The following is a 24,242-nucleotide window of genomic DNA, read 5'->3' on the forward strand; positions in this document are numbered from 1 at the left end:
CATTACTTATGGAGTTTAGTTTGGAAATTGTTCAAATGAAAATGATCGCATCAGAGATGTGCGTTTTGTGTCAAAAAATGTGATTTTTGGTAAAAAATCTTAAATTACTGGGCAGATCAGTCTGAAATTTGGTGGGAACATTCTTAGGGGTGTTTATACTGTTGATAATTTATATTGCATCTTTTATGGACTTGGGACCCTATTAAAATCATATGTGTGTTCTCCGTGATGTAAGAATTTTGGTGTTGCTATTGTCTCGCTGCGTTCAAAGTGCTCATGTTTGATTCCGACTACTGTAGAGACCCCCTGATTTGAAATGGAACGGTCTAGAACTTCATCTATTGCTATGCATATCACTGGTTAAACCAATAACAAGATACTTATACTGTGTACATGTAGCAGAGTTAGCGCTAGCGCTCGCTACAGTTGCAAAATGCGAATGAAATTCCTAATTAGCCAAAAAATGATAATGTCGCTACAGATCCGATTGTATGATTTGTATAAGTTTTCAGAGCCTCGCCTGCCCAATTCGTGATCGTATCATTCCACGGTCATTCCAGCGGTCACTTTTTTATGATGCGCACCGTGGAACGCGTTCTCGTCAAAATCCCAGTCTTTTCCAAATTTGCATACACACTACATGTACAGTACAGGTCAAGCATAATGGGACATTGTGCATGAACTATGCTTGCATCTTTAATATGAGCAAGAGTAATTTTTGGTGTTACAAGCAAAGTTTACGGTCTTGTTATCTTAAAATATAGCATGTGCAACTTCTTATTGGTTTCCGTGTGTTTGGATGAGAGCCAGCAAACACTAAATATACATGAAGTGGATGTTACTTTAGGCCAGAAGAAGGAGTTCATGAAGATTTATTAGAACTAAAGAAGACATTGAATTATTTGTAACACCAAAAATTACTCGTGCTGATTAGGACACTACGACAGATCAGTTTCCACTAGAGAATTAATGGCAGTAGACCTTGGTATGCAATTTGAATCAGCATTGCTGTTTGTATTCTTATCTTTCAGATGGTATTTTGCTAAAATTCAGCGCACAGAAGCTCAAAGACTTCTATATGGGACACGGCATGGTAGGTTTTTAGTACGAGATAGTACATCATGCCCTGGAGACTATGTTCTGTCTGTGAGGTAAGCACCTTTTATCATGCTGTCTTCAGTTATACAGCTACCAAAAGTTCAGTGTACATGTTTGTTTTGTAATTTTAAAAGGGGCACAGTTTGTACATGTAGCTCCTATCCTATTTTGTCTTATTACCGTTCCACACAGTGTAATAAAGGTGGTTTTAATGTACACAAAGAAGTCTGAAAATCACCACTCACAGTGGGCTTCATCATTGCATGTGTACCTTTGTCATACATCTTTGGTCTGACATGCAGTATCGCATTGCATTCAAATCTGGCACAAAGATGACATGTCATATTGAACATTTGCACAATACTTTCTTTTGTAACATACAAATGTATGCAATCTGACCGAATTCTGTCTGTGCTCCTCAACTTTTTCATTGCATGTTGCCCCCTTGGATTACCTATACCCCACCAAGTTTCTTGCTAACATAATAGTGACAATTGATGTTATGCGATCAGATTGTTAAAAGATATCAGATCAATGTTATCATTTGTAATTTAGACGTCAAACTGAGGTAACGCACCATATTTTGTATTTTGGATACTAGTGTTCCAGCCATTTCATGTGCAAAGATCACCAGCAGGAACCCCAGATTTGGCAAAGTGTTGACTAAAATTTGCAAAAACAAACAAAAATGATTGCACAACCTCTGACTATGTGTTGGTTACATGCATGTATATTGATTGCCAGCTTCTTATAGATTTGTTCATTTAATTCTTATAGCTGTACATTTACAAGTTCTATTATAATACTCAGATTTTCATTTTTCCTTTTTCAGTGAAAATGCCAAAGTGTCTCACTATATCATCAACAGAGAAAAAAATATACCAATTCAGAGATTCAAGATAGGAGATCAAGTGTTTGATGATTTAGTATCACTGATAGAATTCTACAAAATCCACTATTTAGACACCACAACACTTGTTGAACCTGTAAGTTTTAAAGAGCAGCGTTACACTTGTTTGTCTTTGGGCTCTTTTTCATTCTTTAAAGAATCTATTTCACACAAGTGTTTGCTTGTACACATGTATGTGAAATAATGACCTGAGTCACTGATTGTGAAACCATGCAGTGAAAGTGTTTAGCCCTTGACTTGTATTGATGTAGGGGTCTGGCCCTACCATGCTATTAATTATGGATGAGATCAACACGTTCACGACTTTATATTCAGTCATGACAAGGTTATGCATAAAAGTCACATGGCAGTTGTTGATTTTATGCAAATTAGCCTGAAGTACCCTTTTATGGGTAGACAGAGTAATTTTTGGACATGTCCAGTCCCTCAGGAGACTATTTGTAACAGACACGTTAAAAGAAAAAGTTTAGAACATTTTCCTTTACAAAACTAAAAACAAAGAACAAACCCAAACATAAGAATATTATGAGACTGAAAAACAGACTCCCAAGCAACTGGTGCCAGTCTAGTGCAGGGTATTTTGGCCCTACATCTTAAAATGTCTTTTTTATGACAAATAAATTTACATTAAAGGACAGGGGACATTTCTTCAATTGCATTTGTATTCTTATCTGGTCTAAGCAGCCATTATTATTGAATCCATTAGTACTTATGCACCCTGTTGGCAAATACACCAAAGACCCTTCATGACTTGTGGGAGGCTGTGGTATTGTTAGTGGGCGGACACACCTTCTTGGGGAGGGTCACTTCATACAACTGGCACTGGTACTTCATACATTGTATTTCTATTAAACCATGGCAAATAAATACAGAATAAACTCTGTACAGATAAACCCCATAAGTTATAAACCTATAAATTAACTAAGTCTTACGCTCTTATAGAAAATCTGATGTTCTGACAGTGACTACTTATTCCTTCACTTCTGAGAAATATTCATCACACGTAATTGCACAAAAAGTGTGCAACTTTTCAACCTTTTGTATACCTGCTTCACATATGTTTAATGAAATCACTACCATCCCATACATATGCAGATTTTTACAAGGCTACTATCACACATGAGTTACTGTCTGCTTGTCTGGAAGAGTGGACTTTTTTTGCTATGTTTCCCATTTACAATCTATGAGAATTAAACATGTTATTAGGATTGTTTCCAGTGTTTTTTTTCCAAGAAATAGTAAATACAGTTTTACTTGAAGCACTGGAAACAGTCCAGACTAGACTGCTAAGCAACACTCACCACACTATCTGCATACCTGTAGATCTTTTTGTCAGGAAACGAAAAAGAAGTATTGAGATTTAAAGATAAAAGCCTGTGCCTACAGTAATAGAATAAGTGGAGTTTTCTGTGGTTAAAGACCCACTTCGGGTTTGGATCAAAATCTTGGTGTGAAGAACAATTGTTTGGCAGAGCTATAGAAAAACTTAGTGCCAAAACGAAAGAATGATCCAATGTAACCATTATTAACGTAATGACCTGAGACTTAGCTTACAGAAATTCAGTAATGAGAACAATCCACACTAATTACTGGCAAATATGGTTAATAATAGATTCCTGCGCACTTCTTTCAGTGTCCAAGGGAACCAGAAGCACACCCTCCACCACCAATTCAGCCTCCGACATCACATCCACCTCAACCAGCACCTGTACCAAGATATTACAAAGCTATTTATGACTTTCCTGGAAGGGTAAGTTTGTATAATACAACAGTGTGAAATAAAGACTTCTGCCCTAGATAATTAGTGTTTTAGTAATTGCAATATCAGGAGAACCGTATTTGGTATGATTTTCCAACCCAATAAATATATGGGCTTTTGTACATACCTCAGAAACAATGAAACAAAAAAGTATGCTGTCATTGTCTTGGATTGAATCCTGTGTGATCATTTACCATGACTCAAATTAGTCCAAACATATGTGCATTACTCAAAAACTGTAATACACAGACTGTACATTCAAGTGTCTACCCACTTATCAGGTGCAAGCAAAGGTTTTAGGACCCTTGACCTTCAGGGCTAGTTATCAAGATCAAGCCAATTCCTGCCTATCACAGACACATTATAGTGTTTACATATTGCCAATTTCTTTTTAAATCATGTTTACAAGTAATAATGAAGAAAAGTATACACAAGCATTATTATTGGTGCTCACATAATTTTTACTGAATGGCAGCCATATAGTATATTATTGCATAACTCAAGAACTTCAATACATAGACTATTCAAGTGTCTAACCCCATGTAATCACATGCAAGCTTTCTTATATGAGTGACCTTTACCTTGACCTACAGGATAGGTACATCAAAATTAAGCTGTTACTTATATATTGCAGAAACTTTGTAGCAATTATGTGTGGCTAATGTCTTTTAGATCCTGACAATAGACATGCAGAACCAGATAAACGTACGCATGCATTATTTTGGTGCTCATATCACTTGTTACTCAATGGCAGCCATATTTGTAGTGAACAACCATGAAATGTAATGGAATTGGGGGCGTCGCCCCAAAACCCACTCAGTAACCAGGCTCAACAATGACCACTGTCGGCTCTAATAATTTCTAGACACATTAAGAGTGCAGCAGAGGGTGAACTCATGCCCCTCAAACACAAGATATCTGGATGGGGTTTACAGAAAAACAGACGATGCTGATGAGTCAGCCACACGGTGCAATGGCAGGATGGAGTCTGTCGTGTCGACCAGGGAACCACCCCTCAGGACCAGGATCACATAATCTGTCTGTGGGCCATCCACCCCTCATGTGGTCACCATGTGCCACACATGGCCTGCTTCAACCTAAGGCAACCCACAGACCAGATCAGTCACTGAGGGCACTGATCTTCTGGTTCAAATATTGAAGTTCAGCAATTCCTGCATTATCAGTCACTTTGTAATATTTATTTGTTGCCACCAATTTCTCCTAAATCATGTCTCCATTCAGTCACATAGAAGTAAAGTATTTGAAAAGGGTAACATGTATATGTTTGTCAGTCAAAAGAGATAAACATGTTACCAAGATATTTTAAAATCTTTTGTAGGATGCTGATGACTTGCCATTCAGGAAAGGAGAAGTGCTTACATTAATTAGAAAAGATGAAGAAAATTGGTGGACAATGAAAAATACACAAGGCAGGGAAGGATCTGTACCTGTCCCTTACATTGAAAAATACAGTGTAAGTATGTGTATATATATATAAGGAGCAAGCTAGTTGAACAAAGAACAGTCTATATAAACAATTGATGGATTTTCCAATATGAATACATATGTTCTGCCACTTGATTTCTTTGACAGAACTTTGGACCAACCAATGGAGAGGAGCGCAGGCTCTTGAAATATTTGGGTTAGAAATGTATGGTCCATGATGATATTATTTATAGACAATCTAAGTGTAAACTTATGTCACCAATAATATGGTTGTCAATTGTTCATATCAGCAAGAATGTACTTCTAGTAGGTCTGCGGTTCATTTGATGCTATATCATGCAGAATTATAATGCTAGCCTGTAGCAAACATAGCTATATCAAAACAACTGTGTATAAGTGAAATGTTAGTTTAACTTTCAAATGAAATGAGTAATGAAATCCTGAAATTGAAAATGAATATTAAAGGATCAAAAATCGTGCAGTATCAGCAACAAAGAGAACAGTCATAAAGATATTCCACAGTGTACAAAGTCAATATTTGTGTGTTTGTTGTTGCAGCCGTCAGCTACAGTTGAGGATTACCAACAACCGATCATACAGCGAACAGGAAATGGACCAGTTAGAGCAAGAGTTATACAGCAAAGAATACCCAGTGCTTATGACCCCAAAGCACTTAGACTAGATGTAAGTAGACAATTCTTACCTTTACAGAAACACGTAAAACTAGTACTCAGTTTGACATACTTGGGTATTTGTTCACGTGTTTGCAGTAAAAAGCACAACAGGAAATGCCACAAGCACGAAAAAGCCCACACATTTCTCCCATAAATCATGCATACATATAAATGAAGTGTTTTCTGATGTGTAGAGGGTGAGGGGTTGGGTTTTCTATGAAGCCTTAGGGTTGTCGGTGGCCAAGTGCTTAAACCACTTTGCCCCTTTACCACTGCAGTCGTGGTTCGAACCCATTCAGGGTTTGATTAAATTTACCACACTGTAAGTAAGAAGAGTGTCGTTCAGTTTGACTCTACTGAACAATGCAGGTTTTCCCCGAGTATTCCAATTTCCTCCTGCATTTACACTGAACCCATGCGGGATGGCCCTCACTGGACTTTTTGGGAGACAAGTGTTTATATACTTAAAGAACTATCCAGTATAAATATAGATTATTAGTATTATTATTATTATTACTTCTTTTGCTTTCAGTCATCTTGAAGCATCAAGGGATTCTTACTGCAATATCATTTGTAATCATGCCTTGAAACAGTTCTGTTTGCCATTTTTCTGGGTTTGCTGATATCTACAGCTCTGAAAGAAAATGACATGATCCCAAAAGATAATGCAGTAAAAATGCCTTGATGAGTCAAGATTAGTCTCAGTTTTACAACTTGCATGTATATGGTTAAGAAGAAAAGGAAGAGATAATAACACTTATCAGCACATTACGCGCAGCAGCCTAAATGCTGTTAAAAAACTTAGCATCCTTGGTAGGGTAAAACAGTAAACATGTTGAAGATAAACAAAAGAAAAAATATAAGAAACTTTAGAAACTAATTTACAATGATGAGTAGAAAGTATGGCATAAAAGTGTCAAAATAGAATACATGGAAAAAGCATTTAATCCGTGTAGATGAAATGAGTGAAGTGTATGACGTAAAAATGAAACACAGCGTTCACATGACTGTGTAAAGTACAATACATCCTGAATGTGTGTAAACAAATAGATGTTGTTGACAGTTTAGTTACTTCTGTCCTGATGTTATATTATTAGCGTTCCTTCGCCGACACTGCTCCTTCAGTTTGGAACAGTCTTTCCCACAGTCTTCGACACACACTCTCGCTCTACTTTAAAACGCACCCATTTCAGTCTTAAATCTCACTCACTTGCACACTTCTCTCTACATCCTTCATATGTTTTCAGCCGTTTTTCTGTATCCTCTCGGTTTTGTTAATAATTCTGTGTCTGCGCCTAGAGCTCTTAGGAGGACAGGTGCATTATAAATTTATTATTATTGTAACATGGCTTATTGAACACATGTCTGTTTTGTTTCCTAGGTTGGTGACGTTGTGATTATCAAAAAACAAAACATAAGTGGCCAGTGGGAAGGTGAAGTAAATGGTAGGACAGGCACATTTCCATGCACCTATGTTGAAATCATCCCAGAAGAAGGGGAATTCAGCTAAAGGCACATTCACAATGCATAGAGATAGAGACTCTTTATTGTGTTCCAAAACAAAGAAGTACACTGAACGAAGAAAAATCTCCTAGCATTATTAAGAACATTGAAGTGGACTTAAAAGAGGAAGTGTGAGCAAAAAATTGTGATGGAAAGACAACTGACACCACACCACAGTGCAAAGCTATGCAGCAACGAACTTGAGATGGTGCAGCACTTTTTAAATTGTAAATTCTTGTAAATATTTATTTTGTGAATAGGAAACCATAACTTGAGGAAGTATACCACAGAAGTGTCTACATCGCACTCAGTTTTCCATACTAATACATACATACAAGTATACCCCTTTACAGTAATACAAAGAGAACTATGGTCACACATACAGCTTCACTGCCTTGTATTAACCATAACTGTTTCATTTGATTATTCCAAAATTCCATGTTTTGCATTTCCACTCATGATATAGGATACTCTAGTGATAAACTAGTAATGTCATTTTTTTTTATAACCATGAATAGTGGCCGGGGGATAAGAGTTTGATGTAATTCTGGAAACGTCACTACATTATTATTTTTTTAATTTTTTTTTTTTTTTTAAATTTTTTTTTCCACTTTTCTAAATTTACAACACTATTTGCAGATAGTTGACCAACATTTGGTAGAGTTAGGGTAAGCTAAGTATTTAACTCATCAAGTCATTTATTGTAGTCCTAGTAGTTTCAATTCTAACTGCTTCAGACTGACAGTACCCGTATCGTTTTCTTTTCATAACAATGAATAAACAAAACCAAATAACAAAGAAGAGCTTTTTAAAATTTTGAAACAAGTGTCCTCACAAAGATGTGTGATTTCTTGATTTTATTTACTATCAATAACTCGTTAAGAATGTTCTAATGAAAACATGCCTAGTGAAAACTTTGTTGATTTTTTTTTTCTCATTAAGAAGTGGTGAGATATAACACAATATTACTGTTGTAGCAAGTGTTCAGTTATACTACTACTAAAGGAAGACTGTTCATGCCTTTATGCATGTTATCACAAAAGAAGTGCTGGATGCATGCATACTAGATAAGGTTATAATAGTGCAGTATACTAGTAGTCCTTTCAAAGTCAAAGTGTCTGTCTGTGACTGATTTTGAATGAAAAACTTCAGACTCAGCAGATTCTTGAGGTACTAGTCAGATAGATGATGTATGTTGTCTAGGTGGGAGATCATGTAGAGTACAATGGTGGAGTCAAGATATTAACAGTGCACAGCCATAATATTTGGTTTTAAATCAGGATGTTAACAATTCACAGTCTCAATATTTGGTATGAAATACAAAAGACATGTAGACATGACTTGATAATGCATGATTGTGATTTGATCATTTTTGTGAATTGACATGGAAAAAATGTGGAAGATTGTTAAATTACAGGGAAAGGGTATGTTGTGAATTTGCTAGGTTTAATAAAAACTTGGGATGTTAAATAAGATAAAATGCATCGGTTTCATTCACTTTGACTTTATCAGTAAGGAGCTGGCATCAATCCAAAGTTAGGGAGAAGTGACGTACGTGCCTTGCTATGGAACTTACACTAGAAGTGCTTGTAATGCAATGGAAACCACTAACAACATGTTAAACAGCAGTTGCCTGGCAACATCACTTCCACCTAAGTTTAGATTGATGCCAGTTCAGTACTGGTAAGAGGAAGTGATTAAAAATGAAACTAACGCATTTTATCCAAGTTTTCATATAATATTGTGAAGTCACAAGATATCCTTTCCCTATTATATTACATAGGAATACCAGACTGCAAAGCAACTACATAATTATAGTATTAGGTCTATAGCAAAAATGAATTTATTGTATAGATAGTTTCTTATTATTGTTCCAAATGACAACTGAAGTCTTTGCCGTCACAGCCTTGTCCATGTCACCCAAGTAACTTGTCTGGGTCAAATTTATGTAAACGGAAAATAGATATTTCAAATCCATGGAAAATAATTACAAGTGACCATGGCAGAGCCAAAGCAAATGTTCAACTTTTTAAAGTATTTTGTGTTAAAATTAAGTGTATTATAAAATATTGCTACTCACTCTAGGAGAAAAGTTTTAAGAATAATCCCATATTTTCTGTAAAGTGCAGTAAACTATAGTTATTGGGATTCCATACTAATTACTGAAGTCTCTAGCAATCATAACCACATGGCCATAGTAGCTGTTTAGGGGAATACCGCTCCAGGAAATAAAGTCATTTCTGTAAACTCTGCGTTCTTGAATCATTTCAGGATTTCACATTCATTGTCCTTGCAGTGGTCTGGCATTGCCTCATGGGAACATGTATGCATATGTATTAGATGAACAGAGAATATTCATGACTATTTGTCTGAATGTCATGAGCATGTAGGATCCATGAATATTCATTGTTCATCTAATGTATATGCATGTCTGCTGACACCCCTGAGGTCATGCTGACACCCCGCTAAAATAATAGATGTAAAAACAAAGTTTTAATTTGGTGTTTCCTGGCAATTTGCACAAAATTGGTGTGATGTTAAATCATGAAATGTCTCTAAAGAACCTAAAGTTTATTTTTAAAAATGTTGTTATTTCCTGGAGTGTTGTATGTTCCCCCTTTAAACTACCACTATTACTATAACTTTTAATAGGAACAAATAAAATGATATTTTAATGATTTGAGTTATGTTTCAATGCCATTGGTTCTACTTTTCAATTGTAATAAACTTTTACCTTTACACAAGTACCCTGACATGCTGCTTCGTTATCAGTGAAAGCCTTACTTTTCAGCTATCCAAATTTCTTAGTTTACAAGAGTCAGAGAGAGCTGTAAAGAGAGGTACCAAGTTTTCATTGGGATATCTAAGTTCAAAATATAAAAGAACAATTCCACTGTACAGTGCATTGCTCAAATAGAAAATAGTACAAGTTACTTTTACAATACTTTTTAAAGCTGCACTGGCTGTAACTAGAGCCACGTTTTTTCCGATCAGACAACCAGCACTATATTCACTGAAAGTAGTTAAAACACCAATTACAGACATTGTACATTTTAATTAGAGGTCGGTTTTATTCAAAAATAGTAACACTAACAAGTTGAAATGTCAATCGTATTTAATAGGGTGCTGAATTTTATGGTACCATAGCATGTGCACAGCTACACCATTATGTTTACCCACAGGTGATTCAATATAGTTCAGGGTGTCCAATAATATATTTAACAATTCAGTTTCAGAAAACGTTCCAGTTACAGAAGCGTAATTTTCAAAGGAAAAAAAATGAATGTGAGTTTGAATTGTCTGTTTTTCTTTACTCCACGTAGGGATCTAATCTATTGTGTCCACCAAAACAGCCTGGATAGATTCAAAACTAGTCAAAAATTCTACTTTTGTAACACGTTCAAATTTTTCTACAGAGCATAACAAAGTCTGAAATAGTGACGATACCGTTGATGGCATTCCTATATTCTTAGGCTGAAAATACTGAAATTGAAACAAATGTTCCAAATATCTATGAAATACTGACAAATACAAATTTTGTCAAGTCATCGATTATCATAACTTCTCCTTAAAACTCATTTATGATAACTTTTCCTTAAAATTCAATGCTGGAGGATATTCTATTGTACAAAGTCACTCTGTCATCGTGTCGGTGCCGTAAGGGATGATTGCAAAATGTCACACAAGTTCAATAAGCGAACTTTGTTCGTTTAGGGGAGGGGGTCTGGTGTCAATGTGATTCTGAACTTCATTTTCACACTTCTAACAAAATTTTGATGGGAAACTTTCATTCCTTCAGTGATAACATAAGCTTTTTGTATTTACTACTGAGATGTTGATAATTTGATAAAAATTTACTTCTAATGTGAGATATATGTATGGTGCTGGGTTTCTGGTAGTATTTGTAAAACATTTAATGTGTTTACAATCATGTTTTTACATGACACCGATCATAGTGGCATGAACGCTACAGTTTTCATCATAATTTACATCACATATATTTAAATGCTTGATGTTGCACTTGTGAGCATTCGTTTAGGGGGAGGGGTTTTGACCTAAACGAATGATCATTTGTTGAGCTTGTACGACATTGTGCGATCGTCCCTAAGGTCATAATCGACATATAAATGATATGTCTGTTACAACCTTATTGCACTGACACAACGCTAAGTCAGTGTTTTCACTAAGGTTGGGGAAAGGGATAAAAATGGCAGTGGTTCTCCATAGAGTCTATGGTAATCTTGTTTGGGAACCCAGGTAAATATTACCTACTTACCACCCTTATTCAAAACACTGTATATACATTTATCCATAGACCTTGCATTGAGCACCAAGTTTTACATGAAATACCAATGAGTTGAAATTCTAGCTTAAGAACTACAATCATTACAATATTGTGCTGGGATTACTTTCACCGTTGCACGCTCCTACTAGTGGTATTTGCACTACAGTGTAATACCTAAACATTATTGCATACCTGCATGCGAATGAGTATACAGCCGTTCCTTGTACACGAAATCATGTGATCAATCACACACTGTGATTTTATGGAAATTTACTGTGTGAGATAAACCTGTGTACTAATAACAGAACTCCATACCTTGTGAGTGCAAGTGTGGGTACTCGGGTTTATTTATACTTGTGATTGTAGGGTTTTCTGCTACACTGACACTCACACTGTTGTGAAAGTATGACTGTAGATAACACTGCAAGTCCTCATGCAAATACCCAGAGTACTCCACACTTACACTTGCATGTCATTGGGTTCTGTCATAGTATTTCTCTTGTCATTATCGGTACATTGTAAATACGATACCCCTGTCATTCATAATAGTGTACAGAAATAAAGAAAAATTAAGCCCCAGTATAGATTGTGTAAACCACCATATTACTGGTATCCATAGTTCCAAACAGTGTCATTCAATGTTGATACAATGGAGATGTATTCTAAGTTGATATTGACTTAACTACATGGCATGGTTGATAGACTCACAGATAAGTAACATGGACTGAAGGTTTACTCTATAAGTTGATAATGACTTGAATACCTGACATGGTTGATAGACTGAAGGTTTACGCTCTATAAGTTGATAATGACTTTACTACACAATTTGATACAAGGTTTACTCTGTAAGTTGATATTGACTTGAATAAATGCCATGGTTGATAGACTGAAGGTTTGCCCTCTATAAATTGATATTGATTTTACTACATGGTTTGATACATTGAAGGTTTACTCTATAAGTTGATATTGACTAAATGCCATGGTTGATAGACTGAAGGTTTACCCTATAAGTTGATATTGACTTGACTAAATGCCATGGTTAACAAGACTAAATGTTTATATTGATATTTTTGGATTTTACATTTTTCAATACTTCTGTCATGATGAAACCTGTTACACGTATTTCTCTGAACAAGTTTTGAAAAGCAATTTTTACTAAGTTAATAGCAAGACAGTTTTCTGACGACATGATTTTCAGAGTTTTTGAGTAATTTCTGCACAGAAGCTTGCACATGGAAACACAAACCAATTATTTTTACAATGAATAATTATTGTAATTATCATACCGTTAATAATAATCAAAGCCAGGATGTTTTCATTTCACCACATTAGTCTCCAGCAGCATGGTTGATGTCTCTTATTTTTTCTAGTCAATTTTGCTAACGAATTGGAAGACCATATGTTAGACCTCAGTTAACAGCACAGTAGTGTTGGGGGCTTTATCCTCAAAATGCTGAAGACTTGTTTTCATAGTTTTGATTCATTGCTTTGAAAACAGTCAATGGTAAGATGTGCTTGAATGTACTTTATTGGGAAACAACCCTCTGTCAACTCATCAAACTGATATCTCAGTTTTTTCTCATTAGTAGTTTTAAATTACAGGAATAGAAGACAATTTATAATTGTTCATATTGGTGCATTTTATACATTGATTACAGTATTAGAGTTTTTAGAGAAATTTTAGAACATTAGTGAAGTTATAACTACTTGAAGATATGTTCGTAAAGTCAGACAATTTTTTTCCCTAGCTCATTGTTTTCATTCCCATAACATAAAGTGTGCAGCTGATTAAAGGAATATGTTGTCAACACTGATCAAGTTGTCTTCTAGTGGTCCATTCCTTTAACAGGGGAATGACTCTCCACAGAATAGATGTATTTCCATATACTTCGGTTTCTGGAGAGTCATTTCATGATTTCACCTCACATGAATTTGGCTCAGTTGCCAAGACACTCCAAATTTAAACTCGTTTTCCTGTCCTAGCAGTTTGTGCACTGTTGCATCTTGGGGATCCTAGCAGTTTGTGCACTTTTGCATCTTGGGGATCCTAGCAGTTTGTGCACTGTTGCATCTTGGGGATCCTAGCAGTTTGTGCACTGTTGCATCTTGGGGATCCTAGCAGTTTGTGCACTGTTGCATCTTCGGGTCCTAGCAATTTGTGCACTGTTGCATCTTGGGAGCATATAAGACATGAATATGTATTAGATGAACAATGCATGATATACATATTAGATGAACAATGTATATTCCTGACTATCTGAAGGAAATAAGTCTTGACTATTTGTTGTTCATCTAATAGATATTCATATCTGTTAAGACCCATGATGAAACATTGGACCACTGCTAGAAGAATAGAGGTGAAAAAGAGTTTTAATTTGGTGTTTCAATTAGATAAATTTATGTGAAATTTAAGAGAAACCTTTGTTTTTCTTTCAATAAGAGAAATTTATGTGATGTGAAATCATGAAATGACCCTCTAGAACCAAGTCTGTGAAAATACACATTTCCTGAATTGACACTCACCTGTAATACAATTCCCAATGGCTTGACATTGGTATTCATGTAGATGTCAAAATGAGAGGGGGGTTTAAGATATGTGATACAGATTACTATAAAAAATAAAGGGTAAATTACACATAGATGAAGTCTTTTATATTTTGGGGGTTGTTGGTTGCCGAGTGGTTAGCTCATGTATATGTACCTCTTAACACTAGGGCCCAGGTTCAAACCCACCCAGAGTTGGCTGGGTTTGAACTTTGATTAAAATGTTCCCAGATCTGTATTTAAGAAAGGTGATGCTCATTTTGACCCTGCCGAACAAGGCAGGTTTCCCTGAGTACTCCACCCAGGATACTCCAGTTTCCTCTTAGTTTATTTTGATACTAGGGCACCTGGGGGCTGCATAAATGGCAACCATATTCCTTTTTCCGAATGTCATCCCGAAGTACTACTAAAGTATTATTTATGTCGTATTAACATGTTACAAAGAAAATAACTAAAACTATTAGCCACCTGCATGCTTTACAACAATATTAGCACAACTAAACTATGACAATGTTCCATAATGTTACAGGCATGAACTTTGTAAATCAAAAACAGATAAGTAATGAAGTTTCGTAGGGGTGTTAGTTTTGGGGTCTAGTAGACGGATTGCTCAAGGCAGTGATTTGACAAATGGGGGAAGTTGCCCGTTGTAGGCAGTGAATAGGTATGTGCTACCCAAATGGGTCACTTTTTGCACGTAATGAATCCATTTCCCATCTAAATTATTCCTAAAGATGGGGTCGATAAATAAACGTATCTATTCCATGAGTAAGAATTTTCTCGAATGCCCAAGTAAAAGGTAAAATCTCCCTCAAAAACGCAAGGAAATATTATATAGCGCCCTCAACGACTCCAATATCCTTATTCACGACCTGTCGTCTTTAATTGAGTGTACATCAGTCCGTTTTCGCCTGATTTTTTTCCGAGTCTAGTATGAGCTGAAAACTTCTGACTTGATTTAGTGATGTATCAACGTCACCCGACTCTTTCTCTCGAAAACCGAAAACAGGCTGAAGCCCCCCCCCCCCCCCCCTCCCCCACCACCACCACCACCGCCATATTCTCATGCCAGGTAAGCTTTTTATAAAATTAATGTAATAAGCTTGTCTGGCATGTGAATCTGGTCGACCCCCCTTCCCCACCCCATCCCACCACCCCGGCCGGAGAAACATGTTCTTATATAATATCAAAAATTCAAATAAAATAACAATTTTAATTAAGTACGGAAATAATTATGAAAATGGATTCGAAAATATTCGAATCCGAAAACGAATACATCGACAACTCTGACGTACTCGAGTACAATTAGTCATCATCGGTCTGCTCGTCTCGTGCTACTTCTACACTTTCTTCTGCAAGAACTATGGCGGATACTATCAAGCCTGTGGTTGTGATCGGCGTGGTTGTATGTGCCACCATTGTAGCCGCCATTTGGATGTTTAAATCTACCAAAAAGAAGAGAAATTACAAAGCGGTTGGAACGTTGAAGTCTATATACATCCATCCAGTCAAGTCATGCCGTGCAATCGAATTAGAACAGGGTGATTGTGGTAAACGAGGGTTAATGTATGGCGTTCTCAAGGACAGGTAAAGGTCATTTCAGTTGACGCCAAAGTTAAAATTTAACTATTTTTATTAAAACTGGAACAGTGCATCCAGGTGTCGCTGCCAAATATTGCACATAAATTGACCTTTCATAGTTTATTATCTACAAATATATATATATGATTTATATATAGCTGTTCAGCACAACTGAACTGAAGTCCAGTATATGTAGACAATGTGTGTGTGTGTGTGTATGTGTCTAGCTGTGTCTGTATACAGTATATATTAATAAAACAACATAAAGTCAAACACCAACCGACCTGTTGCCTTGGTATTTGGTAGGGACACCAATGCACGTAATGATCATGTCACAGATGTGTGTTTTGGGTCAAAAGTGTGATTTTTGTATATTTAAAAAAAAAAAGCAAACCAAAAAAAAAAAAAAAAGTTGCTAAGCAATGAGTAGTAACTTTCTGTCTGACCTTTGGTGGGGATGTTCTTAGGGTTATGTAGATGAAGAATTGTTTGCTCATAACAATTATGATCTATCCCATGATAATTTATATGGCTAAAAATATGACATTTTGGGAAAAAATATTTCAACCAGAAAATACTGGGCAAATTGGGCTGAAATTTGGAGGCAGTGTTTCTTGAAATGTGTAGACAGATTTATTAAGACATGATGATCCCATTAATGATATGCAAAATTAGATCTTAAAAAGTGAATTTTGGTCAAAAGGTTATATCTCAATAGATGGGGCTGAAATTTAGTTTGGATGTTTCTAGAAGTGCAGTCTGTAAATGATGTAAAAATTGAGAAATAGTCCGAAGAAACAATGATCATGGCCTTCGCAACTGCTACGTTAATTGTCAGTATCTTTATCAATGACGACATGCCTGGATGGATAGGTATGTGGCAATCTGATTAAAATCCGATGTAGATGTCGGCTAATCATGCATTGCTATCTTACCTTCGTTATTTGGCTTGAATTGACCTTTGTAGTACATGTTTACGTTTTTAGCCTGATCTCCTCCTCTAGAGGAGGCAATCAGGCTAAAAATTGTAAACATGTACAAAGAAGGTCAATTCAGGCAAAATAACGAAGGTAAAAAAACGATTAGCCGACATCTACATTGGATTTTAATCAGATTGGGTATGTGGATGAACAATTGAAACATGTCATATATCACTAGCAACTAAGACCCCAGCAATAGCCAAATATCAGTACCATTTGCTAAGTTTAAAATGTATACACAAATGTGCATAGCAACCATGGACACACCCATAGAAACAACCAAAAACAAGGAAGTGTATAAACTTACCAGAGTAATATCCTACCAAAATCAAAACCTCTGAATTTGCACCATCATAATTTATTGCCAAATTCAACTACGATGTCATTGGCACTATATTTTTTTTTAATTTTAGTCTTTAGCCAACCATTGCAAAACAAGCAGCAGCATTTTAATAATAATAATAATAATAATCTTTATTTATACTGGATAGTTCTTTAAGCATTTAAACAGTTGTCTCCCAAGAAGTCCAGTGAGGGCCATCCCCCATGGGTTCAGTGTTTTCTCCCCATTTGCATGCTCTAGGAAAGCAAAGTCAATTCTCCCTTTCATTGCCTCTCAACTACATTCTTTTCCACACTATTAACCCTAATCCTGCCACAGCCCTTACTTGAACGTGACCTGAAAATCCCACTATGTGCTACCTCGACCCTGCTTGCAGACAGTCTAAGTGAGTCAAAAAGAGATAGTGTCAAGTTTGAGTCCCGGTTGACTCCATCTTCAATCAGGAGTACCTCTACCTGTACTTCACTCACAGAGTCTGTGTTTGGGTTTTGGGGGTCATTGTCTGGGTATGTAGTACTACCGTAATAGTAGTGGTAGTTCTCCCCACAGAAATATCAGACTTTATTCTACAGCACATATCCATCAGGAGAGTGCACTGGACTTTAGTATTTGTATTAGTATATGCTTTGCGATAAACTACCCCTACTTGACCCATATTAGCTTTGTAATAAATTACCCCCTTACTTTAACCAAAGTAACTATTGTACAAAAGTGTCATTTTGTGTGGTCTTGGGGAATAATGTATGCTGGCAATTGATGTGGCCTTGAGCTGTCTGATTTACACTCTTCATGGTCAAAAAGGGGAGGGACTAAGTAAACATACATTTGCATGATAAATATGAAATCAGAGATGTAGTTATAGTTCTAAATACTATAGCTATAGAAAATGCAAACTGTATTCCCCATTTTTAATAATGATATGTAATTGAACATCATTGAGAGTAAAAGTGATTTGTGTTGCATATAATAGTACTGGTACTTTTATTTGACAGACATTGGATGATATTGAATGAAGATAATCGTTTTCGAACAATTAGCCATGAGCCATCCATGGTATTAATAGCTCCAAGTTTGTCAGAGAATGGTGATTTCCTGCTTTTGGATGCCCCTAATATGTCAACCCTACAGATACCTATTGACATCAGTCAGATACCTGAAAATGAACAGGAAATCATCCATACAAGGTGAGAATGCATACTTTGTATACTGTATTGATGTTACATGGTTTGTTGTATTTTGAGAATGGCAGAATTCCCTTTAAGGATAAATGTTTGTGTCATCTTATCTTATCTTGTATTGTCTTATACTTGTTTATTTGTTTGCATCTCAAAGGTTATGGCGCCAAGATGTGGCTGGAAAGTACTGTGGTAAAGATGCAGAAGTTTGGCTGACCAAGTACTTTGGTAAACCAATGAAGTTGATATATGGGGATGATGATATCGTGCCGAGAGAGGTTGACAAAGCTGGGCGACCAAGAAAACTTGGCAAGAAGGATGACTATGTAAGTATTTATTAACCAAATGTGAATTAATCCTCAGACAACCAACATAGCAATTGCTCTCTCAGGGTTCTCATCAAGATGTTGAATAAATTTGTAATGAAAAATAATAAAGTCACAAGTTGCATCATTACAGTAATTATTATATGTTCTTAGGAAGGTATTCAATTCACATCTGCTTGTATAATGATATGTATTAAGTAATATCAGTGGTCTTTACACTGTATGGACTTATCTATAAGACATCCTTGATTTCAATATCCCAAGCCGGGGAGAGGGCTGAGGGGTTTAGTACTCCCATAGATAGGTATATGAGTATGTGCCACTTGGTAACTTTTTGTTTTTTAAAAAACCCTGAACATGGGTCAATTTTTCATCTGCAAATTTCCTTATCGTAGATTGATAACATGGGAAACATCATCATGCTTCAGAAATACCTTCACTGCACCGGATGATTGTGACGAGAAGTCACTAGCAATGAGTCTATTTTTGAATTATACATGGGTGGAGTATTTCAAACTCGGGTCACACCCTCGTCTGGAAATTTGGTGGAGATTCCAATACTTATGTGTTGACAGTTACTGTTTCTTCCATATTGTAGATGATTTATCAAGAAGATGCTGGCTACATGCTGTTAAGTGACTCATCTCTCCAGGATCTCAGTGGTAGGATGGATAGTCCTATCACTGCAAAACACTTTCGACCTAATTTTGTTGTTGCTGGTTCTATACCTTATGATGAGGTAAAGTAAAACCATTTCTATATCTATAACAGATTATCACAATACATTGATAGTTGTCTAAATCCTATGAAAACCTGTCTATTTGTGCCAATAGGGAACTTGCATGCAAACCCACCATGTTGAATGTTGCATCATGGGAAAAGTGATAATAAATACTAATGAATTGGTATTGTAAACAATACTGTTACATTGTTTGTAACCATGAATGATCAATTCATAGTTACCCTGACCATTGTGGGAGGTTTATTTTATCGATAGCTCCAGATTAGGTATTACGATAACCACAGATAATCCCATAGTCCTTTGCATCTGAGCATGCGCAGTCTGGATTGCAAGTTCCTTATTTAGTTACATGCATTAGATGGTCACCTGACATACATTACATTGTAGTAAACTGAACAAAAAGTAGTGCCAATGGTGTGGTAGCTATAGCCAGCCTAGGAAGTTAACTCTTTGAGCAAGATTTTTTAGGATCAATTTGCTCCTGAATTTATTTTTCATTTTGAGAGCAAAATGCTCGTAACATTTAAAACTTAGGAGCATTATCAAACTTAAATCATTTTCAACATTCATTGTGAAAAATGCAATGTTTTGTGATTCAAAAAATAATCATCAATTTGTTGAATGAAAATTAATGCAAATAATATGATTCCCATTATCATGAAAATAGTCAATATGCAAGTGGGCTTCAAAATTTGTCCGTCAAATGCAGCTAAAGTTGAAATTTCACCTTTCAAATGCCAGTAAATTTGAAATGTCACATGCTGAATGCAGGTATTTACAGACATTCACCTGCATTGGACCATTTATCACCTGCAAATGCCAGTATTTACCGACAACTTTCTAGGTTGGTGGTAGCACAATTTACTATACTGTAATCCATGTTATTATTACAAGAAATATCATTCTACCAATCTGTAGTGAATATTTGACTAATCACAATTTTAATTCCTTGTGGTTGATGTACATATAAAAACATTAAAAAAATAATCCCATGATATATATACTTTTACTTGGATTATGATATAATTGTATCTGTATATAGGAATCTATGTATACATATTACTAGGTTGACATATATACAATTGAATACATGACAATTGAATACATGCCAATTATTTGTTTATTGTTTTGCTACAGGACAACTGGAAATTTATCAAGATAGGCAATGTTGTCTTGAGACATGTTAAGTATGATGAAAGGTATGTACATACTGTACATGTTGTGGATAATTGCTCATGCCACTTCCACTAGGCAGTTTTTAAAATCAAACATATTTCACTAACACCTGTTATGTCATCAGTTTCAGATTCTATACATTTTTGAGATTCAACAAATACCGCTGCACCAAAATATGAACATTCAGTTTCTAGTCGTTTGATTTATAATATGCCGGGGGTGTGGGGGGTGGTGGTGGTGGTGGTGGTGGTGGTGGTGGTGGTGGTGGTGGTGGTGGTGGTGGTGGTGGGGGGGGGGGGGGGGGGGTTACCACTGGCCACTGAGATCTGGTAGGGGTGTGTGGCCAATGCTGTCAACCCCAGACCCCATTTTAGACCGATTTTGACCCAACACCAATACCCCGTCTTAGACCATTCAACTTTTGCGCATGCGCAGTTAACATAACAATGCATTATGGGGCGATATCTAGAACCAAGCGTTTCAGGGTGTGTGCATGCTATCTTAACCAGTGAATTAGCAGGGGAAAATCCTGAACTCGTCGAGAATTTATTAAGGAGATCCTTCCAGGACCCATTTTAGACCTAACAAAATAAAAAATTGTGAAATGTGGACCCCATTTTAGACTCATTAGCTCTCAAAAGACAGTACCCATTTTAGACCAAAGGGCGAAAAACCCTACCCCAAAGGGTGACACATATACATATACCCAATAGGTGGGAGTACCCACCCACCCCCCACCCCACCCCCCGCGATAATATGGTGGTAGATGCTGGACAGAGGAATGACAATCTTGCCCTGTATCACTATATCATATTAACAACTTTCTCTGATTGGTGTGCTTGGAGTTTCCTTATTTTACAATTTCCTCAATTAGGAATATTCGTTAACATTTTAAGCACAATGATTACATTTAAGTAATATGTAATAAAAAAAAGAAAATAAAAATAACAAAATAATGTGCTTGGAATAAAATACTTTGAAATGTATATTTGGCATAGTCATAACAAATGATTATATTTTCCATAGTTTCCTTGCAAATATTCAGCAAGTCTTTCAAGAAAGTGCGACAAATTTCTCAATATCCTATCTCCTATAAAATATCGTTAATATCTGATCAAAGAAAATGGGTTTTCAGAATCTCATCAATGGTAAGGCTATGGTCCAAAAATAACAAAAATATTTTTTACAAAACCCTGTACACTGCTGAAATTTCAAGCATAGTTTATCCAATAGCACAAATCAGAGAGAATTGTGGGTAAAATACTGTCATGCGTGTATTGTCATATCATGTGTTGATTGGTTGTTGGTCTGTGCATGCTTTCTGTGATACTGGTGGACATAACTTGTGTTTTACCTCATTCATTTGTGTTTCATCAAATGCCACCATGATATCATTAGACACAATATCTTCCTTAATACTGTAATGTATATGACCCATGTCTATCTTTGAGATTGTTTGCAATCAAAAGTTGAATCCTAAACTGGCCTTCCATTTTCATGCCAATTACCACTATTGTCTAGAATTGTTGCATTTAGGGACTGAACACACAGGACATCGTTCCAGCCTGGAAGAGAACTAGATAGTTTATTATCTGTACTTCTGCATTGATGATCTCCATTGATTAATTTGAAGTTCATTATATCTGTAGATGTAAGATTACAGCAGTAGATGAACTTGAAGTTCACTTTATCTGTAGATGTAAGATTATGACTGTAGATGAACTTGAAGTTCACTTTTATCTGTAGGTGTAAGGTTACCACTGTAGACCCAGAAACAGGATTAGTATCTGATCACAATGAACCAATCAAGACATTAAAAACGTAAGTAGTACATTAAATATATATTGATTATGTGACGTGGGAATTTGATTTACCACATTGCATGTAGTGAAACAAACAATAAGCCATCAGTGCAATTTTCAGTACCTGAAATAGAATACTACTGCCTAGACACAAACATTTTATTTCTTGGGTGACACCACATAACTTCCACTCCACACGCTTCACATGCATTAGTGTAGGTGGATGTGAGAATAAGTCAACCTTCTTGTTCTATTTTGACCCTCTAGCATGGGGTAAATGCTATTGCAGGTACTGAGAATAAGTCAACCTTCTTGTTCTATTTTGACCCTCTAGCATGGGGTAAAATGCTATTGCAGGTACCAAGAATTCCAAAATTTGTAAAAAAAAGTGTTGGTTATATAGTACATTACATGTATGTACATTTGTAATTAATGGATATATTTACACTTATTTTGTTGTTGGTTTCATTCACTAGGTATCGCATGTGTAAGAAAGAAGATAAGGAAATGTACTATGATTGTCCATTGTTTGGTGTACACCTTGGCATTGACCAGGAAGGAAGGCTGGAATTAGGGGACACAATCTTTGCTGCATATCAATAAATGATAATAAAAAAAATATCAAAGCTTAAAGTTGTTTATGTTTGATGTGTTGTCTCTAACATTGCAAACTATATAATTTGTGACTCTGACTCTCAAAAACATGGTATAGTTACTTGCAATGTATGAGAATTTTTAAAGTGCCTCATTTTTCTGTTTTTATTTTGTTCACGTTAGAATAGTTCAAATCAGTGCAGCAGACTCTGACAATGTCATAGTTAGTTTATTATCAGCTGCTTGAGAAATCCTGAACCTTGGCAAGATATTCCTGGGCATACATAATACTCCTTTGAAAGGTTGGAGACTCACGATAAAACCTTGCGGCAATTAGCATTGTCAGAAGTTTTAACCTGATTGATAATAAATAAAAACAGCAATATCAGTGTACCTCATTGAATATCAATTTTGTTTCTATGGTAATATCAAAGAATGGTTTACCATAATTGTGTGTGTGTATGTGTGTGGGGGGGGGGAGCAGGGTACTCTCCAAATTATTAGATATATTAATGCAGCCAAGTTCAAAACATCTATACACATGTACTATGCTAATCCAAATACAGACCCATAGTAAGGGATTTCCAGTCACAATCATCCAGTCAGTAGGTATTTGTTATTATATATATATATATATATATATTCAAATTAAATGTGACTGTCTAATTCAGGTAGATTATGTTATCCGTTTTAAATATTGTCTCTGTTTGGTTTCTGGAAGAACAGTTTTATATTATCTTTTTAAATTGATGTCAGTTTCCACATCCACTTTCTTGCAAGACTTCAAACTTTTCGTGATTTTATTTTTTTTCTCTAATACATAAAAAAAGTTTAGGGTCGGGTAACCGGAACCAAACATTTCTTAGGCCTTATACAGAGCATGTAGTGAAAGCACATCGGAGTATAGCCAGCATGGGATAATACTATTTTTAATATTAAAATAAAATAAACATTGCGACATATTTTTTAATATTTTTGTTGAGCTGGAAAAAATTTTGTTTCACTGGTTTCAGATTTCCTGATTTCCGTTATAGTGATGGGTACAAAAAACATATCTAGTATACCCCCCACGAGTATCTGTTTATTTGCTGATTAATATTTAATTATTTTATTTGTCCCTATACTTGTCGTTCGTTTGGTTGTTCATTTGTCATTTATTTGATAGTTTATTTGTTTGTTTGTTTTGTTTTGTTTTGTTTGTCACACGGTTCCTGGGTCCCCTGTTGTACATCTAAACTTTACTGATAGGCCTATAAAAATACTCCTTCGATGTCCACCCTCGACATCCCCGGCCGAAGAAGACC

At 35.9% G+C, this 24,242-nt stretch overlaps 2 protein-coding genes across 2 annotated transcripts in view; both read left to right on the forward strand.

Annotated features, from left to right (window-relative positions):
- The window catches only part of LOC144434722 (crk-like protein), a 12,152-nt gene extending 2,009 nt beyond the window's left edge, over positions 1-10,143 (forward strand). The window contains exons 2-7 of the mRNA XM_078123238.1: positions 1,032-1,151; positions 1,931-2,084; positions 3,642-3,758; positions 5,107-5,241; positions 5,772-5,897; positions 7,269-10,143. Coding sequence (XP_077979364.1) covers positions 1,032-1,151; positions 1,931-2,084; positions 3,642-3,758; positions 5,107-5,241; positions 5,772-5,897; positions 7,269-7,397 — 781 coding nt within the window. The 3' untranslated portion in view covers positions 7,398-10,143. The remainder of the gene's footprint in view (positions 1-1,031; positions 1,152-1,930; positions 2,085-3,641; positions 3,759-5,106; positions 5,242-5,771; positions 5,898-7,268) is intronic.
- Positions 10,144-15,537: 5,394 nt separating this feature from the next.
- On the forward strand, positions 15,538-23,263 carry LOC144434514 (mitochondrial amidoxime-reducing component 1-like). Its single transcript, XM_078122974.1, has 7 exons — positions 15,538-15,806; positions 18,116-18,307; positions 18,456-18,624; positions 19,223-19,363; positions 20,504-20,565; positions 22,289-22,363; positions 22,821-23,263. The coding sequence occupies exons 1-7, from the start codon at positions 15,583-15,585 to the stop codon at positions 22,945-22,947; spliced, it is 990 nt and encodes a 329-aa protein (XP_077979100.1). The 5' UTR covers positions 15,538-15,582; the 3' UTR covers positions 22,948-23,263.
- Positions 23,264-24,242: the final 979 nt, after the last annotated feature.

This window comes from Glandiceps talaboti, chromosome 4, assembly GCF_964340395.1.
Source record: "Glandiceps talaboti chromosome 4, keGlaTala1.1, whole genome shotgun sequence".
Classification (NCBI taxonomy): domain Eukaryota; kingdom Metazoa; phylum Hemichordata; class Enteropneusta; family Spengelidae; genus Glandiceps; species Glandiceps talaboti.